Raw genomic sequence first — 19919 nt, forward strand, 5'->3', positions numbered from 1 at the left:
ACTTTGAAAGGTACTGTAACCTTCTTTCTTTTTCTAGTCGTTGCTCATCAACTAAGGTCAGATGCAGATATGATGTCCAAGGTAAGGAAAACCACTACAAACTGAAACATTAGCCTACATTATTACCAAGAAGGTAACATAACAAGATGATTACATGATAATAACTTGTGTTCCCTGTGAAAACCCTATTGCAGCTTGCTATTGTTTATACGACGGCAGAACATACCCGTATGGAGCGACCATATATCACACATCTGACGGTGATGAGACCTGTATTACTGCCACCTGCAAAGAGAACGGAACCATTGTCCGGATTATGAACCACTGTCCCAGCACCACAACTCCACCAACTACACCAAGGGTTACAACAACACAGATATCCACTCAAGCACCGACCACAACAGTATTTGTTTTCTCAACTCCTACCACTACCCCCACAACAACCCCTACCACCTACACAACCCCTACCACTACCCCCACAACAACCCCTACCCCCACAACAACCCCTACCACTACCCCCACAACAACCCCTACCACTACCCCCACAACAACCCCTACCACTACCCCCACAACAACCCCTACCACTACCCCCACAACAACCCCTACCACTACCCCCACAACAACCCCTACCACTACCCCCACAACAACTCCTACCACTACCCCCACAACAACCCCTACCACTACCCCCACAACAACCCCTACCACTACCCCCACAACAACCCCTACCACTACCCCCACAACAACCCCTACCACTACCCCCACAACAACCCCTACCACTACCCCCACAACAACTCCTACCACTACCCCCACAACAACCCCTACCACTACCCCCACAACAACTCCTACCACTACCCCCACAACAACCCCTACCACTACCCCCACAACAACCCCTACCACTACCCCCACAACAACCCCTACCACTACCCCCACAACCCTACACTACCCCACAACCCCTACCACTACCCCCACAACAACCCCTACCACTACCCCCACAACAACCCCTACCACTACCCCCACAACAACCCCTACCACTACCCCCACAACAACCCCTACCACTACCCCCACAACAACCCCTACCACTACCCCCACAACAACCCCTACCACTACCCCCACAACAACCCCTACCACTACCCCCACAACAACCCCTACCACTACCCCCACAACAACCCCTACCACTACCCCCACAACAACCCCTACCACTACCCCCACAACAACCCCTACCACTACCCCCACAACAACCCCTACCACTACCCCCACAACAACCCCTACCACTACCCCCACAACAACCCCTACCACTACCCCCACAACAACTCCTACTTCACCAACAACCACTTTACCCACTACTACTCCACACTGCCTGATCAAGACTGTCTGTGATTGGTCAGGCTGGATTGACAGTTACTATCCTACTATAGAAACAGGAGGAGATTATGAAACCATCGAAAATATAAGGAAAAATAGAACTGATATTTGTAGCCAACCTAAGGAAGTAGAATGCAGATCCAAAGAAAACATCGATGTTCCTTTGGCCGAACTAGGTCAAAATGTTGAATGCAATCCCTCAGTTGGACTGATATGCCACAACAAGGATCAAGGCATCCCACCAATATGCTACAACTACGAGATTAGAGTCAGATGTTGTGTTGATGTTTGTAGCAATGAGACAACTACCACCTCAGAAAGGCCCACAACAACCATTACAACTTCTACCACTACCCCCACAAAAACTACTACAACTACCCCAACAGCTACGACAACTACCCCAACATCAAAACTTACCACTACCACAAAAACTACTACAGCTACCCCAACAATAACTCCTACTACTACCCCAAAAACTACTACAGCTACCCCTACAACAACAACAGAACGTCCAACAACAACACCAGAAAGTCCATCAACCACAACTAAGTCAACAACTCCATCCACAACAACACAAGTAACAGAGGAAGTTACAACTGGTCCAGAATCAACAACACCTGCTACCACTACCACAACAACAACAACCACCACAGGAAGTCCATCAACCACAGTAACGTCTGAGACAACAACATATTCCACAACAAGCGAAACAACAGGGGAAATTACAACTGGTCCTGAATCAACAATACCCACAACAACCTCTACTACTACCCCAACTACTACCACAACAACGACTCAGACAAGGACTACCTCTGAGGAAACGACAACAGCCACCACCAAATCATCTATCACAACAACAAAGTTCACTGTTGTCACAAATCCACCATACACAAACGCAACTGGAAAGCAAATCTCAACTTTGACAATACAGACAGAAGAAACTACTACATCAAACCCAACCACAACCCCTACCAGTACCCCAACAACAACCCCTACCATTACCTCAACAACAACAACAACAACAGAAAGTCCAACAACAACAACAGAAAGTCCAACATCAACCACAACAACTATGTCAACTAAATATTCCACAACAAGAGAAACAACAGAGGAAATTACAACTGGTCCAGAATCAACAACAACGACAACAACCATTACACCCTCAACAACCCCTTCCACTACCCCCACAACAACCCCTACCACTACCCCCACAACAACCCCTTCCACTACCCCCACAACAACCCCTACCACTACCCCCACAACAACCCCTACCATTACCCCCACAACAACCCCTACCACTACCCCCACAACAACCCCTACCACTACCCCCACAACAACCCCTACCACTACCCCCACAACAACCCCTACTTCACCAACAACCCCTACCACTACCCCCACAACAACCCCTACCACTACCCCCACAACAACCCCTACTTCACCAACAACCCCTACCACTACCCCCACAACAACTCCTACCACTACCCCCACAACAACCCCTACCACTACCCCCACAACAACTCCTACCACTACCCCCACAACAACCCCTACCACTACCCCCACAACAACTCCTACCACTACCCCCACAACAACCCCTACCCCCACAACAACTCCTACCACTACCCCCACAACAACCCCTACCACTACCCCCACAACAACTCCTACCACTACCCCCACAACAACCCCTACCACTACTCCCACAACAACCCCTACCACTACCCCCACAACAACCCCTACCACTACCCCCACAACAACCCCTACCACTACCCCCACAACAACCCCTACCCCCACAACAACCCCTACCACTACCCCCACAACAACCCCTACCACTACCCCCACAACAACCCCTACCACTACCCCCACAACAACTCCTACCACTACCCCCACAACAACCACTACCACTACCCCCACAACAACTCCTACCACTACCCCCACAACAACTCCTACTTCACCAACAACCACTTCACCCACTACTACTCCACACTGCCTGATCAAGACTGTCTGTGATTGGTCAGGCTGGATTGACAGTCACTATCCTACTATAGAAACAGGAGGAGATTATGAAACCATAGAAAATATAAGGAAATCTGGTAACAATATTTGTAGCCAACCTAAGGAAGTAGAATGCAGATCCAAAGAAAACATCGATGTTCCTTTGGCCGAACTAGGTCAAAATGTTGAATGCAATCCCTCAGTTGGACTGATATGCCACAACAAGGATCAAGGCATCCCACCAATATGCTACAACTACGAGATCAGAGTCAGATGTTGTGTTGATGTTTGTAGCAATGAGACAACTACCACCTCAGAACGGCCCACAACAACCATTACAACATCAACAACTACCCCAACAACAACACGTACCACTACCCCCACAAAAACTACTACAACTACCCCAACAGCTACGACAACTACCCCAACATCAAAACTTACCACTACCACAACAACTACTACAGCTACCCCAACAATAACTCCTACTACAACCCCAAAAACTACTACAACTACCCCAACAGCTACGACAACTACCCCAACATCAAAACTTACCACTACCACAACAACAACAACAACAACAACAACAACAGAAAGTCCAACATCAACAACTATCCCAACAACAACACGTACCACTACCCCAACAACAACACGTACCACTACCCCCACAAAAACTACTACAACTACCCCAACAGCTACGACAACTACCCCAACATCAAAACTTACCACTACCACAACAACTACTACAGCTACCCAAACAACAACAACAACAACAACAGAAAGTCCAACAACAACAACAACAACAACAACAACAACAGAAAGTCCAACAACAACAACTACCCCAACAAAAACAACAACAACAACAGAAAGTCCAACAACAACAACAACTACCCCAACAACAACAACAACAACAGAACGTCCAACAACAACAACTACCCCAACAACAGCAACAACAACAACAACAGAACGTCCAACAACAACAACTACCCCAACAACAACAACAGAAAGTTCAACAACTACCCCAACAACAACAACCACAACAACAGAACGTCCAACAACAACACCAGAAAGTCCATCAACCACAACTAAGTCAACAACTCCATCCACAACAACAACAGAAAGTCCAACAACCATAATTAAGTCAACAACTCCATCCACAACAACACAAGTAACAGAGGAAGTTACAACTGGTCCAGAATCAACAACACCTACTACCACTACCACAACAACAACAACCACCACAGGAAGTCCATCAACCACAGTAACGTCTGAGACAACAACATATTCCACAACAAGCGAAACAACAGGGGAAATTACAACTGGTCCTGAATCAACAACACCCACAACAACAACAACACCAACAACAACAACAACAGAAAGTTCAACAACAACAACTACCCCAACAACAACACCAGAAAGTCCATCAACCACAACTAAGTCAACAACTCCATCCACAACAACAACAGAAAGTCCAACAACAACAACTTCCCCAACAACAACAACAACAACAACAGAAAGTCCAACAACAACAACTACCCCAACAACAACAACAACAACAACAGAAAGTCCAACAACAACAACTACCCCAACAAGAACAACAACAACAACAGAAAGTCCAACAACAACTACTACCCCAACAACAACAACAACAACAACAACAACAACAGAAAGTCCAACAACAACAACAGAAAGTCCAACAACCACAACTACGTCAACAACTCCATCCACAACAATAAAAGTAACAGAGGAAGTTACAACTGGTCCAGAATCAACAACACCTACTACCACTACCACAACAACAACAACCACCACAGGAAGTCCATCAACCACAGTAACGTCTGAGACAACAACATATTCCACAACAAGCGAAACAACAGGGGAAATTACAACTGGTCCTGAATCAACAATACCCACAACAACCCCTACCATTACCCCAACAACAACCCCTACCACTACCCCTACCACTACCCCAACAACAACCCCTACCACTACCACTACCCCTACCCCTACCACATTATGTTTTTGCACATACAAAAATCTACATTTCCCTGCTGGTAAGTGATAGTTTCCTTCATTAAAATGATAAATTCTGACTACATAATGCATTAATTCACTTCATTTAATATCTATTCATTACTAATAATATGTTTTTGTTTAGGTTCCTTGATATATAATGAGACTGACGGGGCAGGCTGGTGTTTCACCTCCTACTGTAACTCAAGTTGTATTGTTGAGAAACAAGCCAGACCATGTCCCTCTACGACCCCAGCTACAGTCAGCACTGTCTCAACTACAGTCAGCACTGTCTCAGCAACAACAGAAGTTACACATACTACACCATCTACATTGTCCCCGACTACACCTTACATGGGCTGTGAATATGCCATTCCACCAAGAAAGGTAATGAAATAAATTAAACAGAATATTTGTGTTTCTTAGTTCATATTGTTGTGTAGTTCACAGTGTTGTGTAGTTATAGTGTTGTGTAGTACATAGTGTTGTGTAGTTCACAGTGTTGTGTAGTTATAGTGTTGTGTAGTTCATAGTGTTGTGTAGTTATAGTGTTGTGTAGTACATAGTGTTGTGTAGTTCATAGTGTTGTGTAGTACGTAGTGTGTTTACTTTCAGGACTAAAACATACATTTTCAACTTTAGGATGGTGAGACTTGGAAGACAGACAACTGCACTACTCAAACTTGCCACAGCGGTGTAATTACCACAACGTATGTGGTCTGTGAGTCTGCAGAAAAGCCTGTGTGTGAAAATGGATATCCACCAGTGAAAGTCTATGACGAATCAGGTTGCTGCTATCACTATGAATGTGAATGTAAGTTCAAAACTTAATGTTTTTATTTATCTTCTCTCCTTCTACAAATACTTATTTCTCCAAGTTTACTTGTTTTAAAGACGTCCTCCAGTGATTTTTGAACATTTCCTGTTGGAAAGTGATATCCCAAGTGTAAATACAGTAAAGAAATACAATATGTTTTGAACAAAATTGTGTTTTTTTTTGGACACAACTGCAAACTTCAAGGAGTTGGTCTGATCCAGGCGCGCAACTTTGGTTTTAGAAGTGGGGGGGACATAAGTATTATTATTATTATTTTCATCCAGTTGGATAAACACACCAAACAGCCTACTCGACCACTCAGAGGCATCCTCATGGTCCTAAAGCACAGTGTTGCCTTGTTTTGAAACACATTCCAATGATAAAACTTGGAGTGGAACAAAAATGCAATTTCAGAATTTGGGGGCGACATGCTCCCTGTAAACCCACCGTCCCCCCATCCCCAGTGAACGTTGCACCCTTGGTCTGATCTGATGGTGACATTGTGATGTTATCAGCTTGAGCCATTTCATGAGGATACCTAGACCACCTGTTGTGTTCAGTAAATCAGGTGTTAAATGAGGTGTAAAGGAGACTGGAGTAGGACTTTAAACTCTTGTATTGATGAGTGATCTATTTGCTACCTTTATCTGTTCCATCTCTCAGGTATATGCTATGGATGGGGAGACCCTCACTACGTCACATTTGATGGCCAATATTACAGTTTCCAGGAAAACTGCACCTACGTTTTGATTAAAGAAATAGTTCCTCGACAGAACTTTAGTGTCAACATCGACAACTATAACTGCGATCCGTCTGGACATGCGACCTGCCCTCAGTCTCTGATTGTCTATTACAAGTCCTATAAAATTGTTCTTACTCCGAAGAGATTAAACGTGACAACAAATATGGTAATTATAACTGTGCTATTGTACACATTTATACACTTTTATAAAAGTGCACTTTGATACAGACATTCTTTGATATAGACATTCTTTGATACAGACATTCTTTGAGATAGACATTCTTTGAGATAGACATTCTTTGAGATAGACATTCTTTGATACAGACATTCTTTGATACAGACATTCTTTGATACAGACATTCTTTGAGATAGACATTCTTTGATACAGACATTCTTTGATACAGACATTCTTTGATACAGACATTCTTTGAGAGAGACGTTCTCATACCACTTTAAGACTTAAAATAATCTATCTTCATATTTTGAAATGTATTATTTACTTTTTGTAACGTGGGGGTATTGATTAATAGGAATATCTGATCTTGTCGACTATGACAAATGTAATTTGCAGTACTACACTTCAGTAGTTACAAATAGTTATTTAACAACATTACATATTGGTTAACCACTTTGATGATGCCATCACGTCAACTCAAAAACCATCATCAAGGTATCTGAAACAGTCCCATGACATTTCAAAGATTTTCATTTTATTGACAAAAGATTGACTGACTACCAACTCTTGTTGTGACTTCATTTAGTTCTGGAAACCATATCTTATCTACAGTATTGTAATGTTATTCTGTTCTCTATTCTCATTCATTATGTCATGTTTTTCCTTATCATTCACAAGGTTTACATCAATGGAAAACAGATCTTCCCGACCTTTTCTAATGAAGACCTCATGATCACCAGCACTGGGGTAGAGTTACTGTTGAAGATCCCTGCCATTAAAGCAACAGTGATGTTTAAGTCCCTTATGTTCAGTGTAACCCTGCCAAACTCCCTATTCCACAACAACACAGAGGGGCAGTGTGGTAAGTATGTAGGCATTGTCTACATCCCAAATGGTACGCTGTTCCCAATGTAGTGCACTCCTTTTAACCAGGGGGAATAGGGTTCCATTGTAGTGCACTCCTTTTAACCAGGGGGAATAGGGTTCCATTTGGAATGCACCCATAATGTAGACAATAAACACTTTAAGAATGAATCAGAAGAACAGCTTGTAGTACTCTGTGAGTAAACTGAACATTTGTTGCAATGATTTGATGTTATTTTGTTGAATATTATTGTATTTTCATGGCATTAAAGAGTTCACTGTACAGTTACAATGATAGCATAACCAATTAAAATATAGTGTAGGTAGGCTTAATGTTATAAGCGTTTCTAACATCAAAGAACTTGTGTTTATTCTCATTCCCATATTTATTTTACCTTTATAAAGGTACCTGTGACAATAACAGGAAAAACGATTGCAGATTACCGAATGCACAGATTCATCCATCATGTCCTGGGATGGCTCATGAATGGAAGATTCCTGATGATAAAAAACCCTACTGTGATCTGCAACGCCCTACCCCACCTACCCCTACGCCTCCACCCTGCCCCTCAGGAAAGACATCAATCTGTGACATCATACTTAGCCCGTAAGACGTGCAACCTTGTAATAACACAGAGAGACAGCTATATTACCAAGGGAGTCTGATTGAGGTTGCTATGACACTGTATACATGCAAGTCTGTAAACTTTCCGGTAAAGGCATGGGTTGTTTTTCCAAAACTTAGTACCAAACTTATCTTGCAGACTTGTTATGCCATATAAAATATGTCATATTCATAAGAACTTCATAGATGCTTCACAAATAATTTAACGTGTAAGGCATACAGTAATCAATATTTGTAAGAGATCTGTCGTGACATCTTATATGCCCCATTTGGGTTAGGCCTATATAATAACTTAAATGTGTTCTTTATTTTGGAAGGGTCTTTAAGCAATGCCATGACGTTATCCCACCACAAGCCTTCTTCGAGGCCTGTAAATTTGATGTCTGCCACATGCCAAATATCTCAATCGGCTGCTCCAGCCTGGAAGCCTACGCCGTGAGGTGTGCAGCAGCTGGAGTCTGTATCGACTGGAGGAACTCAACTAATGGAAAATGTGGTAGGGAAGGACTTTCAAATCAAATAAGGGTTGTATTCCAAATGGGATCCTATTCCCTACATAGTGCACTGCTTTTGACCAGAATGCGGCCAAAAGTAGTGATCTATGTAGGGAATAGGATCCAAATTGGGATTCAGGCAAGATGTTAACACGGTTTTAAATTATTCTATTATTGTATTTTGTCAACCTGCATTTACAAATTGAGTTCTTACTGTTTTGTCTTTCATTCCATCTTGACCATATTACAGAACTGACATGCCCTAAGACCAAAGTCTATATGGCATGTGGCTCTACTATCCAGCCAACATGCAATTCAAGGTATCCATCTCATTCCAATCTCATCTCATTCCCATCTCATTATTTTACCACACGACCTAATGGACATACATTCTTAAAGGTTTCCATTATATTAAATGTTTCTAGTCTGTAATGAATTGTTTTCTCTTGTCATAGATACAATGACAAATATGTGCATCCATGTCAGGGAGCACAAATGACCCGTGACTTTGTATGTGACTCATTCATGGAGGGCTGTTTCTGCCCTGAGGGTACCGTCTTGTTCAACACATTCTCTGACACCTGTGTTCGTGACTGTGGTAAGGATATGTCAGTTTGAGGAATACATTGTTTAACTGTGTCTCAAAGTACTACCATGTATGACTTAAAATCTTATTTTCCATTCAAGGATGTACTGGACCTGATGGAAAACCCAAACAGGTAATAATGTGGATGTATACCACAATGAATCTGTCAGAAGAAATGGTTCAACAGCTCACTTCACAATATAGCCCACAAAAAGGTTCTGTATAGAACCCCAATTATTTTAAGCAGTTTACTAGTTTCATTGGGGCTTGTTAGTGGTCCAAGCCCTGAAGAGGCTGGAGCCCTATTGTTATTATTAATCAATCAAATGTATTTGATAAAGCCCTTTTTTCATAAGCAGTGGTCACAAAGCGCTTTACAGATACCCAGCCTAAAACCTAAAAGAGCTGGCAATGCAGAGGCAGAAAGACAGTGGCTAGGAAAAACTCCCTAGAAGGAAGGAACCTAGCAATAAACCAAGAGAGGAACCAGGTTCTGAGGGGTTGCCAGTCCTCGTCTAAATAAGTTTAAAGTTTCTGCTAACAGTGTTTTTTTGTCCCAACACAGTTTGGTGAGACGTGGTACAGTAACTGCCAGAAGTGCACGTGTAATGCTGACATAATGAGTGTCCAGTGTGAACCAGTGAAATGTCCGCCACAAGAAATTGTTACCTGTAAGAAGTACGGTGAGGTGTTGGTCAACGAGACGGTGGACTGCTGTCAGATAAATAAATGCGGTGAGTAGAGACAGGATCTGAGTTGAGACCAGATAGAGGCACCTTAACGTGCCAGCAGGTTAGCTGGGTACAAGTCTGTGTGTGATAAATGTTTGGCATATGACAAGGAGTACAAGGAGTGGAATGTTTGCACAAAACAGGTCTTCATTCTAGCTACTTCATAAAGCCTTCATAAGCACTACATAAATGTGTTACAAAGCATCTATAACATGCTTTATAAAGGGTTCATAAATGTGGCATAACTCTGTGACATAATCACCAGACTGTGAATAGTGTAGCTTGTCCCTGAGCTGGTGGACCAATGGTTTCTTACCTCTCTTTCTGCTGGAGGTACTGCATGTTGATTCCAACCTTAAAAGTAACAACAAAGAAATTTAGCAGGTGTGTTAGGAAATGCCTTTGTCACACCAATTCAATTAAATTTAAGGGCTTTATTGGCATGGGAAACATATGTTAACATTGCCAAAGCAAGTGAAGTAGATAATAAACAAAAGTGAAATTAACTATAAAAATGAACAGTAAACATTACACTCATAGAAGTTCCAAAAGAATAAAGACCTTTCAAATGTCATATTGTGCCTATATATAGAACAGTGTTGTAAATATGTGCAAATTATTTGAAATAACAATTGAGATAGCGACAATATGAAATCTAACTCAACACTTAACTACTATAATACAATAAATCTAGGTTAACTAACTTGTTTTTCGATCTCCAGTAGCAGCACAAGTTAAGAATTTGATTTGCGAAATCATTACATAATCAGCGTAGTACGTCTCATCAGCATCACTAAAAATAAGTACCTCCGGGTCAAGCAATATTGATACATTTCAAATTAAAAGTCCCCTACTTAATAGTGGAAAAGGGTCAATACCATTCATGATATATGATACATTATTTTTTAAACATGAACTGATTCATATTTGTACATTTTTAAGAACATTTGTATAAAATGTCGGTTTTAAAACATTTTCCAAGGTGAAAGAAAATGCCCCCAAAGGAATATATATTGGCTTAAAGCAAGAACTAATCTGGGTGCAGCAGTAAAAATATTGTAGAGAACACTCAGTAGGGTCAGTAGTGTATGTAGAACGTAAAATATGGAGTCATTTCATGGGGCTCTGAATAATTCAGAGTATTGCTGGCCTTTTACTCCATTTCATTGCGGCTGACTCACATCACATGTGCCTTACTGCACTACAGAAAACCCTCTAACCAATCAACAGTGCAGGGCATGCTCACTGAATTAAAGGGCAACTAAGCTAAAAAATTGAAGTTTCTTAGATTTTTCCCAGACCTCAAAAGTCATCCCCTGATTTGGTTTAAGCATTGTTGTGAACACAGAAAATCACATTTAGTCATGTTTCTATTAAAATGGTGAGGAAAAAAAACTCATGTAAACCAGAAAAAAAATTGAAATCCGATACCTGGAAAAACAAAATCAAGAAAACAACAGCATTTTTCTGAAGTAGGCAAAAAATAAAAACTGCAGCATAGCATTTTGGGGGAATTTGAGGTCAGGTTCAATACTGACTATGCGAAGAGGGAAATAGTTTGGGCCATCCTAGAAATGTTTTAGAGTAATATAATATATACAATTTAGCAAATGCTTTTATCCAAAGCATGAATACATTTTTACGTATGGGTGGTCCTGGGAATCGGGCACAATATCCTGGTTTTGCAATACTCTATCTAGATGCATGACAGGGTAATACGTTGTCAGTTGAATTATTCATAAGGCCTTTATTAAGCAGTGTTGATGCCACCGTTTAGAAAGCACAGGTTTGTCTAATTTGACACAGTGGGTTATGTCATACAGTTATGTCACATTTATGAACCCTTTATAAAGCATGACATATGGTTATAGATGATTTGTAACACATTTCGGTAGTGTTTATGAAGGCTTTATACTGACCATGTCATTGGACCATGTCATTGGACCCTGTCATTGGACCATGATATTGGACCATGATATTGGACCCTGTCATTGGACCATGTCATTGGACCATGTCATTGGACCATTTCATTGAACCATGATATTGGACCCTGTCATTGGACCCTGTCATTGGACCATGATATTGGACCATGTCATTGGACCCTGTCATTGGACCCTGTCATTGGACCCTGATATTGGACCCTGTCATTGGACCATGTCATTGGACCATGTCATTGTACCATGTCATTGTACCATTTCATTGGACCATTTCATTGGACCATTTCATTGGACCCCGTCATTGGACCATGTCATTGGACCCTGTCATTGGACCATGATATTGGACCCTGTCATTGGACCATGTCATTGGACCATTTCATTGGACCATGTCATTGGACCATGTTATTGGACCATGTTATTGGACCATGTCATTGTACCATGTCATTGTACCATGTCATTGTACCATGTCATTGGACCATGTCATTGGACCATGTCATTGGACCATCTCATTAGACCATCACGCACCATAATTTCAAAACTGTATAGTGATAAAACAGTGACTTAATATTTCATGGTGCAGGTGTCATGATGGTAACGTGGTGCAGGTGTCATGATGGTAACATGGTGCAGGTGTCGTGATGGTAACGTGGTGCAGGAATTGTGACTAACTTAACTGTTCAACAACTGTTATGTCTCAACCATTGTCTGACCCTTTTATTGTGTCTTCTCTCAGTACCCAAACCTGTTTGTGTCTACAATAATACTGAATACATGGTGAGAAGTAACACATTTTTGATATCACTCTGCACAAATATATTTTTGCAGGCAGAACAGAGCAGTATTACAATAAATCATTTGTAAATTGTGTATAAAATAAACCTAAATATTGATGTGTCAATCACAGATTGCCCCTTTAAGTAATCCTGAGAGCCACTGTGGCCCCAAGCTTAATTTTTGCTTCAGTACATGATACTAACTCTTGCTTGCGCTCTCCAGCTTGGTGAAAATGTTCCCAGCGGCACCTGTGAGGAGTGCAAGTGTGGCCCTAATAAGGATCCAGTTTCCAAGCTGTATGTTGTAGACTGTGTCCAAATCAACTGTTCCACCACCTGCCAAACGATACTGTACTCGGGATAATTGCAAACTCGGTTTAACATAAGTGAAACATTTTGCATGGTAGGCTATGCAGTATAATATTCCAGGTATATATGAAGGAAATCCACTAATGATGTCACCTTGTTGATTCTCCTCCAGGGTTATGAGTATGAAGTCGTACCTGAGAAATGTTGTGGAACGTGTGTCCAGAAGGACTGTGTTGTAGTTCTCCCAGATGCCACATCTCACATCATTCAGGTGACGTTGATTAGATAATGCACCCAAATTAGATTATTTTTAATATCAGATATCTTTGTGATATCTCAAAGGGACGAATTACATCACTAATGAGATCATTTAAATGCTTACAAATGTTCATAAATGCTTCTTAAATGATCATAAATGTTAAAGGTGTAAATACTTAAGAATTGTACTGCTTGTTTACATTTTCAAATAATGAAGAACTTATTTCTGAAAGTTTATAAATGATTTATCAATGCTTATTTATTGAAGTTTTTATAATGTACAGTATTAAATTACCAACATTTCTTTTGTTGCTACTTGACAGCTTGGGGAGTTTTGGTCACCCCCTAGTGACCGCTGTGTGAAGTATGACTGCTCAAAAACAAAAAAACAGCTCATCGTTGTGAAATCCAAATTGGAATGCCCAGTGTTCCGTCCAGAGGACTGCGTCCCTGTAAGTAGATGAGGAAACTGGTTGAATGTGTTTGTTTGAAGTAAAGTAACTATACCTAAATATACTGGTTGCTTCATTTGATAGTAACTTTTAAGTTATATTGAATTTACACCCGAGTAGCATATTCATAGATGATCATAGTTTTCCATTATAACATCTATACTGTGTTCTCTAGCTCAGTAGACTGTAACTAGTCATATCCAAATTGAGCTGAACGCTATTCTTTTTGACAGGGAACTGAGAAAACTGATGCAAATGGATGTTGCACAACCTGTAAGTTAAAACAATATACTGATTCATTTATAAATATTCATGATTGTGTGAAGTTGTATTTTTTGTTTATACATCAGATCTACTAGTCAAATATAACCTCTTATGAACCTGACCTCTTATGAACCTCTTATGAACATAACCTCTTATGAACATAACCTCTTATGAACAACCTCTTATGAACATAACCTCTCATGACTTAATAAATCAATGTTCAGTTTCTGTCGATGAAACTGAATACAGTTATGATGTGATATACTTTTTCAAGTTGCTCAAAGTCTGTGCACTTTACATAGTAAGGGGGAAACTCACCACTTTAAAATTCCCTCCTTAACTCTGTCTACCTAAACAGGCACTTTACGTAGTCACTGTGATGTGACTAACACCACCACCTACCTAGAGGTGAATAACTGCAGGTCTACTGTGCCGGTGGAAATCTCAGCCTGCGGGGGATCCTGTGGAACGTCTTCTATGTGAGTATAAACTCTAAGAACACACACGCCAAAAAAGCACATAGAAACAAATGCAACATGCATTTGGGTCTTGCATAAATTTGTACTTGGGGAATTGGATTGAAGGGTGAGAAATCAGTGGGAGCTTACCTATAGCAGAATAAATGTAATACTGTTTCTAACGGTGTTGTTTGTTGTGTTCTGTTTGCTAGGTACTCTGCAGAGAAAAACACCTTGATGCACTCCTGCTCCTGCTGTCAGGAGATGTCTACCAGTGAGAGGAAGGTGGAGATGCTCTGCCCTGACGGGAAGAAGATCATGCAGAACTACATTTACATTGATAAGTGCGGCTGCCATGACTCTGAGTGTGACAAGAAGAACCACGTAGATTAGGCCTTGAAGAATGAAGTCTTTTGATTTGTTCTTATTTACATTAACTGCATGGAATATTAAATACTTGTATCTAAAGGGAACCAATAGGGGCTGTCTCATTATCATATAGGCTACTTTCATGAACTGTATGTCCTTTCTCTCTACACTATCATAGACATTATGCAAACTTATTAAACTGATGAAGAAGCATGAAGTCATTATCTTTCTTGTTTTATTTCATATTGTCAAGCGCATCAATGTGTGACTAGGTAAAAAGTACACATAGTATTTAATAAAGAACACATTCATTACATAACTGTTACTATTATAAGGGGCAATCTGCAATTCAAACAACAACAAAGTGGCCAACCTGCCACTTTTTTGGCAAAAAGCTGAAGGATGGGGCTGGAGAAATGTAGCCACTCTCAAATTCATAGAGAGGGCCATGGATGCAAGGACTGACCGTCCATGATATCAACATTATAGTTTTAATCCCGTTTTGAGGCTATACAGTGTTTGTTAACAATTATGTTGTTTTCAAACAATGGAGTAAAACAATCTTATATTTTGGGTTCTGATGGGCTACGACAATTGAGCTAAGCTCATTATGCATTATAAGCTATATTCTTCAAGAAGCAATGGGTATCATCAATTTAAACTGGGTATACAGGAAGATGGAAATGTTTTGAAATATATCTAAATGGTTTCTGAAGGACAGGGACAGAGAAGGGAGAGGAAACATTTAATGGTGTCAAATGCCCTGAATCCTAAGAATTTCCCGTGAAGACTGATCAACTTCACTAGAAATTATTGGAATAGGTGGGATTTAAATATAAAATGACTAAGAAACACCAGTCTCTATTCAGAGTGTACAATTACTTTGAAATTCTATTATTTCCATATGAAAATGAAGATTTGTAATCTTAAATCGACTAGTTACTCAAATAATTGTATTTTTTGATTTAACATGTTGTTGTTGAATCATGTGTTCACAGGGAAAATGATCAGTTCCATGGGGTTATGGTTTTTGGGTAAATATACAAATGTGCTTTGTTCAGTCTGCATATAGAAGGGAATATCTGTTAACAAGGGATGACAGTTACTCCAAATGAATTATGATATAAGTAAAGATGATTTCATTTTGTGTTTTTATTTCAACACAAAATTTGCAACATTGGGATATTGAAGTTTGCGAGGGGTTATGTTGTTAAATTATCTGTAACTCGTCTGAGATCACCAGTAGAATAAGGGAGTTATCATGGAAGGTGATGTCAGAATGCTTTAATACATGGGAGAGATATTTTTACCACAAGTGTGTGTGAAGCTCAAACCCTCCCTAACCGGCTGAAGAGTGAGGGACAACTGTGTCTGATGACCTGTGAACTGTATCTGAAATAAAACATGCTGGAATGATATGTGAAGGAAGACTAAAGGGGAATAGGTTACTGACCTTTCATTACCAGGCCTCTCGTGACAGAAAAACAGAGGCAAAAGGCGGCTGTAATATGAATAGATAGTACTGGTACTACAAGTTTAGTATAAATGTACATTTTTAAGGGGATGAAGCACTAAGGACTGAATTCTGATTTGGGTTGGACAATTTATAAAACGTTGTAGTTATGATTTGGACATAGAACTGTTTAAATTTACTAGGCCTAGGGAAGCTCTGGAAACTAAATCCTGAGACAGGGAGGTTGTCAGAACTTACAGAAGATTAGATCAAAGGTTTTTGTTTCTTTTGTTTTATTATGTCATTAGAAATGTAATGTTAAATTGTATTGATATAATTAATTGCATAAAAGGTTTATAGTCTGTTTTGCGATAACACACAAGGATGAAGGAGGAGACCAACATAACATGGGCATAGAACGTAACGGATGGACGTTTTCCCCAGGTTTAGTTACATTATGAGTAGTGGTTTAGTTACATTATGAGTAGTGGTTTAGTTACATTATGAGTAGTGGTTTAGTTACATTATGAGTAGTGGTCACTTATTACAAATATGCAGCTATTGTAATTTATTTTTCTCTTTTCTTGTCTGGTCAATTTATTTTTTGTTTTAAGGAACATAAGTGTGTTTATTGTTCCTGAGGAGGGAATGATATAAATTGACTAAAATTGATTTGAGAATGTTTTCGTATATATCAAACAGTGGAAGGAAATTAGAAGTAGGAAATGATGTGTTATGGGTTAGAAGTTAGAAGAACTGTGACTACATTGGGGATCTGTGGGGGCTCATAAATGAAGGTTATGGTAGTAGAGGGGTGTTATTTCTAGAGACTATGTATATTATTAGAGGAAGGTAACTCACAGAAGAGAAAGGACAGCTGGCTGTGTAAAATATAGGGATGCACAACATAGGGACAATTCTGAGTAAATTGAACATTACACATACCTAGATTATGATAAGAGTAAAAGTGATAGTGGTGAAATTTTTGAACACTATAGTAAAAGTTTAAGAGAGTTATGACTTGGAGTTTTAAGAGGTTGGATATTCTTCCAACTGGAAGACACTTGACTGATGACATGTTATTCTAACAGCAGTTGCTGTAGGGACCATAATTTGGCTATCATTATGTATAAGTATATCTGTGGCAGGAGGCCAGGTATTTGAGACAGAATGTTTACATGGGGCTGTTATTTAAACATTACAATGTAGTGATCTTGACATAAGAGGAAAGTTGTCAGGAAATAACCCATGTGTTAGTGTGTATGTCCTCAGGAGAAAAAACAGCACACAATAAGCCAGAAATAACCAAGGGCATGGGCTGAATTCTGGAGATTGAGTGTACATCAAGATACACCAGGCTGGGGGTATACTTCTTACAGCACCTGCAGTGGTAAAAATCATAATTCTCACAACGAGTAAGGTCCAGCTGAATAATGGGTGAGCTTGAAAACACCATGACAGAGGACGTGGAGAGAGCGAGAGAGACTATATTCCACTGTAGACATACAGTTGTTGCATTTTGGGAGCTACTTATTTTATTGGTTAATGCATCATATGAAAAAGGACAGATGTTAGGGTAATTGTGCTCTAAACAACATGTTGAAGGCAATAATGCGAAAGCATATACAGTGTTGAATTAAGAAGATAAGATATAATGTTGATTAGGGATATGCCTATCGGGTGAAATGGAGCAGATGGGGAACAAAGTGAAAATGACATGATTTGGGAACACCTCTCAGAACCTGGGGCCGAAAGGGGAAGACTGGGTGAAAGCATGAGGAAGCTTTTTAGTGCTTTTATTTTTGTGGATTCCAGCAGAAAAGTATCCTGGAGGCATAGAGTCAGGTGAAGAGAGAGTGGGAATTGTCATGGTCTCAGATTTCGGTTTTCATGAATATATTTATGCATGACATATCACATTGTCGATACTGTTGTGTTTTTGTTTTTCACTTTCCAAGTCTTAGGCTTAGGAACCAGAAGGAGAGGGGTCGCCAGCTTCAGCTGGAATGTTAGTTGGTGTATGATGAGTGATGGAAATAAGTGGATGTATGGTGTAATCATAAAACAGAGGCCATAAGTCTCTAAGTTTGAATGTCTCACAGAAATAAGGCAGAAACCTGAACCAGGACCAGAGGTTCCACGTCTGGTGATCCAAGGTGACCAGGTCCGAGTGTTCCGGAAGAAAGGAATGAGCCAAGGAGGGAGGGTCCTTACAAGGTGGCTCGAACAACGTTAACTGCTGTCCAGGTGAAAGGAATGAGCCAAGGAGGGAGGGTCCTTACAAGGTGGCTTGAACAACGTTAACTGCTGTCCAGGTGAAAGGAAGCAACACGTGGTCTATCATCTAAACCACTGTACCAAAGTCCCGTCAGAAAAGAGGGGCCACCAGGCCATGAAGACACAGAGGATGCTGGTACACCAGGTGGGTGTCCAAAGGGAACGGGAGCAGAGGAAATCAAGGAGCCAGGCAGGAGCCAGGCAGGAGCCAGGCAGGAGCCAGGCAGGAGCCAGGCAGGAGCCAGGCAGGAGCCAGGCAGGAGCCAGGCAGGAGCCAGGCAGGAGCCAGGCAGGAGCCAGGCAGGAGCCAGGCAGGAGCCAGGCAGGAGCCAGGCAGGAGCCAGGCAGGAGCCGAAGAGGAGGTGGATCGAGGAGCAACTTCCAACAGCCAACAGACACTCTCTCCTGAATATCCAGAGAATCCAGGGATGGGGAGGAGTGACATGCCTGTTGCTCCTGATGACATACCTACTCTGGCAGATACACCTGATAGAGGTGGAAGGAGTAACAACGACAGGAGAATGGAAAGGAGACTTTCTTATCATCAACTTCAATAACAAATGTTGGTTTGGTCCCAAATAATCGATAGTTATATCCAAACAGCGGTGTTTTGTTCATGCGTTCAAGACACTATCCAAATGATAAAGAAGGGTTACGAGCACGACGCATTTCGTGGCAAAAAAATTCTAAATATTACATTACCGTACTTCGAAGCATGTCAACCGCTGTTTAAAATAATAATTTTCTCGTAAAAAAGCGTTAATATTCCGACCGGGAGTCGTTGTATCCGTTCAAAAACATGGGGTCGTCTCGTGCACGAGCATGAGTCCCATTGTCCGCTGATAGACCACTTAGCAAATGCGCTAAAGCTTTTCAGCCAGGGCTTGGAATTACATCATTCAGCTTTTTGCCGCCTTCTGAGAGCCCATGGGAGCCGTAGGAAGTGTCACGTAACAGCAGAGATCCCCTGTATT

The 19919-nt window shown here is 40.8% G+C and overlaps 3 protein-coding genes across 3 annotated transcripts; all 3 read left to right on the forward strand.

The window, feature by feature from the left end:
* Positions 1 to 74: 74 nt before the first annotated feature.
* On the forward strand, positions 75 to 2269 carry LOC115196651 (mucin-2-like; the record flags this gene model as incomplete). The annotated part of the gene is made up of 2 exons (XM_029757495.1): positions 75 to 81; positions 195 to 2269. A coding segment is annotated over exon 2 (1953 nt), but the record flags the coding sequence as incomplete, so codon positions are not given.
* Positions 2270 to 2405: 136 nt separating this feature from the next.
* On the forward strand, positions 2406 to 4342 carry LOC115196579 (mucin-2-like; the record flags this gene model as incomplete). The annotated part of the gene is made up of 1 exon (XM_029757422.1): positions 2406 to 4342. A coding segment is annotated over exon 1 (1908 nt), but the record flags the coding sequence as incomplete, so codon positions are not given.
* Positions 4343 to 4753: 411 nt separating this feature from the next.
* Positions 4754 to 14871, forward strand: LOC115196576 (mucin-2-like; the record flags this gene model as incomplete). Its single annotated transcript, XM_029757418.1, has 17 exons — positions 4754 to 5402; positions 5507 to 5748; positions 6004 to 6175; positions 6842 to 7086; positions 7774 to 7957; positions 8365 to 8566; positions 8902 to 9080; positions 9329 to 9398; positions 9534 to 9676; positions 9766 to 9797; positions 10230 to 10398; positions 13066 to 13106; positions 13329 to 13451; positions 13587 to 13685; positions 13996 to 14124; positions 14358 to 14397; positions 14747 to 14871. Coding segments are annotated over 17 exons (2844 nt in total), but the record flags the coding sequence as incomplete, so codon positions are not given.
* Positions 14872 to 19919: the final 5048 nt, after the last annotated feature.

This window comes from Salmo trutta, chromosome 7, assembly GCF_901001165.1.
Source record: "Salmo trutta chromosome 7, fSalTru1.1, whole genome shotgun sequence".
Classification (NCBI taxonomy): domain Eukaryota; kingdom Metazoa; phylum Chordata; class Actinopteri; order Salmoniformes; family Salmonidae; genus Salmo; species Salmo trutta.